Below are 7,358 nucleotides of genomic sequence, written 5' to 3' on the forward strand. Positions count from 1 at the left end.
CTGTGCACACGCTGCCTGTGCAGGCCAGCAGTGGAGGCCACTTCCTTCCCTCGGTGACTGGGAGCAGGCTATTTTTGGAAACCCTGTATAAGCAAACTAAATGGACTGTGGCTCTTTTATGCAGTTTCTTTTCCCCTAATTTAGCGCTCAGGAATGTATTTAATTAAAAAGTTATTTATAGAAACATTTATAGTTAACTTACCCAGTAAGAACATTTATATTCTGAGCTCTTACCGTGATTTTCAATATGTTTTTCCTTCAGGGTGAGATTGCCTCTGTTCAAAGAAACGGGAACTCACCAGGAATATACAAGGTGTTCAAGACCACGCCATTCACTCAGACAAAGCAAAGCTTTCACCTAAAAGGAATAAGAAAGAAACATGGCAGAATTCACGGGTTACAAGGAAACCTCGAATCGGCACCTGCGATTCAAACTGCAGAGTCTTAGTCGCCGCCTCGATGAACTGGAGGAAGCAACCAAAAATCTGCAGAAAGCAGAGGATGAGCTGCTTGACCTCCAGGACAAAGTTATCCAGGCAGAAGGCAGCAACTCCAGCATGCTGGCTGATGTGGAAGCCTTGCGGAAAAGAGTGCTGAAGATTGAAGGTAAGGATGAAGAAATTAGGAAGGCTGAAGAGCTTTGCCGGTTAATGAAAGAAAAACTTGAGGAGGAAGAGAGCCTCACCCGAGAGTTGAAGTCAGAAATCGAGCACCTGCAGAGGAGAATGGCAGAGCTGGAGAAGCTGGAGGAGGCCTTTGGCAGGAGCAAGAATGACTGTACACAGCTGTGTCTTAGCCTCAATGAGGAAAAGAACTTGACCAAAAAGATATCAACGGAACTAGAAGTGCTTCGAGTAAAAGTGAAAGAACTGGAAGCATCTGAGGACAGGCTGGATAAGACCGAGCAGAGTTTAACGGGCGAGTTAGAAAAACTGAAATCCTTGGCGCTGAGCTTTATCACGGAGAGAAAACACTTCAATGAAAGAGAAAAGCAGAATGAAAAAATCATCCAGGAGCTAACACAGAAACTAGAACAAAACAATAAACTAAATAGGGCAGATCAAACTAGGAATGCATCCAACTTGCTAGAAAGGTCATCAAATAATCTTCTAGACAGAAATGATTTGAGAATTGAAGATGACTTGACTTCTGCGTTGCCCTCTAAGGAGACCAGGAGGAAGGGAAGTGTGGATTACCTGAAACATGTAGAAAATGAAACCAGGAATAAGTCGGAAAACCAAAAGAATAAAAATCAGGAAGACAACAAAGTGAAAGATCTCACCCAAGAAATCGAGAAACTTAAAACTCAGATAAAACGATTTGAATCTTTAGAAGAGGAACTTAAAAAAATGAGAGCCAAAAATAATGACCTCCAGGACAGTTACTTGAGTGAACAGAATAAAAACAAACTCTTAGCGGGTCAGCTGGAAGAAATAAAAATGCAAATAAAGAAACAGAAGGACCTGGAGAATGGAGAGGTTGAAAATGAAGAGACAAGCTTTGCTAGCAGGGGGAAACATGACAGACCTAAATACAGGGGTGTCATAGCTGACTTGACAGCCGCCAAGCACAAGCCGAGGGAGCTCTCACCGCAGCAGCGCCGGGAAAGAGCAAGGAACAGAGATTTCTCTGTCAGCAACGACAGCTATAGCCACGGTGGTAAGCAGGTGCCCAGTCCAAGCTTAACAAACAGGAAAGCAGGAAAAGCATCAGGTGCATCTCTCCTTTCAGACGCTGCCATGACAGATACAAAAAGACTGGAAGAGAAATCTTCAGTTTCCACTTTTTCTTCTGTTCAGAGGGAAGGCTGCGTCCCCCAGAACGAGGGGAAGAGATCAAAAGAGCAGCCGTCTGTCCTGAGCCGATATCCCCCTGCTGCACAGGAGCAGAAATCTTGGAAAGCACCTTCCAAGCCTGTTGGTGACACAGGCCTGAGATCCAAAGCTGAGAAGCCATCTCAGGTGCTCCGTGGCAACGGAGCTGACGCACGGGATGAGAAGTCAAACAAAGGAGAATCAGTGGCTGCTTTGGCCGAGAAGCTGAAAACAAGTCAGGCAGAAGTCAGTGACTGCTCGGGGGACACACTGCTCACCAGGGGTAACCACACTTCTTCCAATGGCACAGCTTCAGCATACAAGTACCAGCTCTCCTCCCATGTGTCAGCATCTGACTCTAAAGTAGAAGCAGTGAACGCTTCTGCTGCATCACACAGACAGCCTTCGGAGGGGAGGGCTAAAAGAGCCATCATCTCCCAGGAAAGAGACTTTGCAGACACATCACTGGAATGTGCGAAGCCTTCAACGCTAACAAAGCGTTCCCATCACTCCAGGAGTCAGGAGGACATGCTGCAGGTTGTCACGGCTCTCGACAAAGAGGACACGGAGCAGTCTTCGACTTCAGTGACGGATCGTGTAAATGCTGGTTTAAAAATGGACTCCAAAACCATCCAGAGTAACCAAGAAAAGCTTAATTCAGATGAAGAATCAGGGAGAAGCAAGAAACCAACCACTCAATCAGATTTTGAAACAAGAAGGAAAGTAAGTTCCAAGCAGTTCTCCAATTCCAGGGGAGTTTTTAGAGCATCGCTTTTTGAAAACGACAAACCCACTGTAAATGATGAAGACCCCACTAAGTGCATAAAACCATCCGATGCCAGCACGGGAGGACTGAAATCCAGAAGGTCGTTCAGCCCAAGAGAAGCTCTGAGATCAAAAGCTGTCATTAAACCTGCAATTGTTGAAAAGGATATGAAGGCAGTCATGGGAGGAACTGTTCCTGAGGCTGAGTCAGAAAAGCAAAAGTCCGTTTTTAAAACAGTAACTAATAAAATGACAAGCAGCATCACAATCTTCCCCTCTGAGCCAACAGCTCCAAGAACCAGTGCAGATTCAGCAGCAAAGGAAAGACATGTTACCACCAGCAACATCAGAGTTGCTCCAAATGAACCGTCAGCAGTAACAAACAATCTCCCCACGCCAGTCGAGATATCAATTAGTAAAAGTGCTCTGAAATCATCTGAGACAGACAGAACTGGAGAGACAGCGCCGAGAAGTAAAGCAGAAACAGTGGTCTCCAGAAGCAGCATTGTGATAAAGACTTCTGAGCTCACCGAGAAGAACAGTGAGCCACCTTCAGAGACAATCAGCTGGAAGAGCCACGGCTCTTCAGATGCAGTTTCATGCGAAACAAAACATGTCACTGTGAGAAGTTCCTGGAGGACAAGACAAGGCTTACATTCCCTGGAGAGAAGTGCAGCTTCCAGCACTACAAACAGGTGTATGTCCTCAGTGGACCTCTCGGAAACGGAAGGAAACAATGCAAGAACAAACTCCCTGGAGCAGACCTCAGCAAGGACCAGTGTCACGGCTGACTCCTGGAGCACCCCTGAACTGGGATCCCGAAGGACCAAAAGTAACCTAAGTGCATCTGAGCTGCTAACACGCAGGAGCTGTGCAAGTGATCCTCCAGCAGCTTCTGCTTGGCACCGGACCACCCTACCTGTAAGTATCCTGTGCCAAACCCTCTTGTCTGTCACCAGTTGATGAGGTTTTCCAAGCTGCCTGTTAGTTGTAGGGTGCCTGATTTGAAATTCTTGCAGCTTATTTCCTGAAGTGCTTCCATCTTCCAGCTTCTGGTACCTTCAGTGGAATATCTCAGTGTGAAGTACCTGATTTAGACTTCTTGAAGTTAGATCCATCTGTTTGGGTCTTGTAATGCCATATGAGTAACTGTATAGTAGCATTTGGTCTTGCCCGAAAACATAGCTACATGCAGGACATGGTGTGCTTTTCAGAGTGGCTTTGTGTGGCACTTTCAACTTGAAGTAGTAATGAAAGGATTATGGAAAAGAGCAGGTTTTAATAGGGTTGTGCCTCAGGCAGAGCTGTGGCTGTAACAACAGCTGTAGACATACAGCTCCTTTTGGTAAGAGCTGCATGGTTTCTTCATGTGAAACCAGACTCTGGTCTGGAAATGCTTCCGAGGCATCTCCTAAATAGATGAGTGCTGGCTGGTTACACAGGGCTGCTCCCTCCCTGGTCTGTGTCAACGTGCCACCTGAAAAGGAGCAGGAGGCTGTGCTCTTTTCCTGTTCCTTTGGCTGGTACCAGTGAGGGGAGTCCCTCAGAGCAGGGCTGACACACACAGATGGTTGGAGCTGTACTTGCCACCGGAGCTGCAGACTCAGGCTTATTTCAAGTGAGCTCATGGGCACCATTAAGGCCATTAAGCCACATGCCAGCTCCTGCTGCAGCTCCTGCCTCTGCTCTTCACTTAGAGCTGCTCTAAGCAGCTGCTGCTGTTGCCAGTCTGCAGGAGGAGCCCAGCTAAACCATCTGAAAGGGCTGGTGATAGAGGGGCCAGATTCATAACTCAGTGACTGGCATTGACAAAGAAGAGGTGGTGGAGATGTGAAAGAAGTTTTACATTTGCCAAGCTTCTCTTCCACTTCTTTGGCAATGAGAAGCCCAGGATTTGCTCCATTGCTTTGCTTTGTACAGAGTCTGTTGCCAGGGGTGTTACAAAGTGCAGGTTGGCCTTCCAGCTACATTTGGACGCAGAACACATCATCTCTCTGGCCAGGGTCACTCGTGGTCCCAGGCAGTCTGTAATTCTTTCATGAATCCAGGCAGAACTGACATGACTGAGGTTGTCCTTTTGCTAACAACAGCTTTATGTGCTTGGGAAATGGGAGATCCATCCCTGGGTCTCCCTTTATGCCAGGAGTTTAAATTCCCAGCACCCACAGCATTGAGACTCAGAGGTCACCACTTGCAGCAGAGCTCATGTAGGGTCAGTCATGGAGCCTGACATGATGGGCACTCACATATTTCTTTCCCATCTTCCCCCTAGCAGCCCACCCAGGGCTGAGTGTAGCTCTGCAGTACGTTCTTCAGGTGCTCTTGAGGTAACTGTCATGTCCAATGTGCCTCCAACAGCAGCTGAGGGGAACCTGGCAGAGCAACCTCATCTCTGTGTGGTCATCCTGGCTATCAGGGTAAGCTGGCTTCCAGCCTTGCCCCGTCTGCAGTGACAAGCAGTCAGGAAGGTGACTGTGTGGTTCGTTCATGCAGGGCTGGAGCGTACTGAGTTGGGTATCTCTGTATCATCCTCTGAAATAAAGTCACCCTGACACCACGGTCACAAATTTGAATTCTTGGTCAGAAATTAAGTGGATTTTTAACTTGTAAATAAGCAGCATGAAGTTACCCTGAAAGATTGCAGATACACAGATAGACCAGATACAGCAAATCTTATGTATCTGGGCAGCTCAAAGGATTGCTTATGGCCTTGGAAAAAAACCCAAAGCATCTGCATTTGAAGAGTATCTTCAGGCTTACAACATGCCTCATATCACAAGCAGCTTGTTTCTGCTGGGATCTGTGTTTCAGTGGAAGATGTAGCTATTGCTGTGGCAGAAGGCTTGGCACTGATCTATGCTGACTTTGCACATTTGCCTTTCCTGTAAAGGCATCACTTGTCGCCTCTTCCCAGCTCCACTGTCCAAAGTCCGAGATTGCCTTAAGAACCCTACCTGGAAACTGTGCTGGTTCTGCCAAAATACACCTTCCTCTCCTCCGTGAAACACCATGTCTGATAGCAGGAGGTAGCAGCAGGTCCTAACAGCACCTGGGCTGCAGGCGCAGCAGCTCTTGGAGCGCTGCTTTGGGAGACCCAGAAGGCGGCAGTTGCGGACGGATGGATGCTGCAGCCTGGGGACCAGCGCCCTCTAGTGCCTGCAGCCGGGCTCTCCTTTCTCAGGAGGAACTGCAAGACCTCACGCTGCATAAATAAGCTAAACCCCTAAAGGTTGGCTTGTCTTCGAGTGAGGCTGTGCTTAACCTGCTGGGAAAGTCTCCCTGACAGTATCCAGCGATGTGCTGCCTCTTGCCCCTTCTCTCCTCTGCTTTAGGGACCAATACAAAGTGCATCCATCACCATTTCACCCTTGCTGACTCCACATAAGCATCTACTTAAGCAGCTCACCGCAGTCTTGCCATGGGCTTGTCAGTGGCCAGCTGATTGTTCTTTGGGGTGCCATGAAGCATCCCCAGGCTCTGGGGCAGTACCTGGAGGTCCTGGTCTGCATCAGCAACACATGGAGGGTGGCCACCCTGGTGGCCCCGGCTCAGCTCTTTACCTATGAAACTCTTTGAGACCAGTGTATCTGAGTTGATAGCCACAAAGTCATGATGCCTGACAGCTGAGATGGACTGACACTGTCACTTGCCCAGGGGCATGGAACTCGTATGTGTTCAACCAGTGACCTCACCTCTAAAGACAGCTGCTGTATCAGAAACACAGCAGTGCCTCAGCCCTTGCTAAGCTGTCAATCCATCAATCATAGACTCACAGGGTGGTTTGGGTTAGAAGGGGCCTTAAAGCTCCTCCAGTTCCAACCCCTGCCCCAGGCAGGGACACCTCCCACTAGAGCAGGTTGCTCCAAGCCCCTGTGTCCAACCTGGCCTTGAACACTGCCCGGGATGGGGCAGCCACAGCTTCTCTGGGCACCCTGTGCCAGCGCCTCAGCACCCTCACAGGGAAGAGCTTCTGCCTCAGAGCTCATCTCAGTCTCCCCTCTGGCAGGTTCAAGCCATTCCCCTTGTCCTGTCCCTACATCCCTTGTCCAAAGCCCCTCTCCAGGTTTCCTGGAGCCCCTTTAGGCACTGGAGCTGCTCTCAGGTCTCCCCTTCAGGAGCCTTCTCTTCTCCAGGCTGAACAAGCCCAACTCTCACCAACCAGACCCCTAAAGAGGCCGAAGTCTAATCTCTTGCAGTCAGGGTAGTGACTTTGCTGCACACCCTTCTTGCTGCCCTAAGAATCCCAAACTCCACCATTTCATGGTCACTCCAGTCAAGGCTGCCCTCCAGCTTCACACTCCCCACCAGCCCCTCCCCGCTGGTGAGGACAAGGTCCAGCATAGCCCTTCTCCCTGATGGTTCCTCTCTTGCTTGGAGAACAAAGTTATCATCAGCAATTCCAGCAACCTCGCTGGCCCCTCATGGTTACCTCTGGCCCATGGTTGGTTGGAAGTCCCTGTGGGACTGTCCCTGTGTTGTGCCTATTCACCAAGGTGTTACTGCTGCTCACATCTCACTTCTGTTGTAGGGGCTGGGTCACAAGGAGAGGGGTCGGGTGCAGCGTTTGCTGGATGTCACCCACAACAGGGCCAGCTCAGGGTGGATGTTTGCCCAACCAGCCCCACCAGCTGCCTCAGCTTCCCTCTGAGAGCGCACCAAAGCCTGGTGTCCATCTCAGAGATGCTTTTGTGCCAGCCACCTCTCCCTTCCCTGCTGTCCCATTTGCCACAGGACTAAATCTGCTCTGCCACTGCCCACATCCCCCTCACGGGGCCGTGT

The 7,358-nt window shown here is 49.4% G+C and overlaps 1 protein-coding gene across 1 annotated transcript in view; it reads left to right on the forward strand.

Moving 5' to 3' along the window:
• The first annotated feature begins 380 nt into the window (after positions 1 to 380).
• Positions 381 to 7,358, forward strand: part of LUZP1 (leucine zipper protein 1) — a 9,435-nt gene continuing 2,457 nt past the window's right edge. Inside the window, exon 1 of the mRNA XM_010019360.1 lies at positions 381 to 3,500. Within this exon, the coding sequence (XP_010017662.1) occupies positions 381 to 3,500 (3,120 nt within the window). The remainder of the gene's footprint in view (positions 3,501 to 7,358) is intronic.

Source organism: Nestor notabilis, unplaced genomic scaffold (assembly GCF_000696875.1).
Source record: "Nestor notabilis isolate BGI_N333 unplaced genomic scaffold, ASM69687v1 scaffold5740, whole genome shotgun sequence".
NCBI lineage: Eukaryota > Metazoa > Chordata > Aves > Psittaciformes > Psittacidae > Nestor > Nestor notabilis.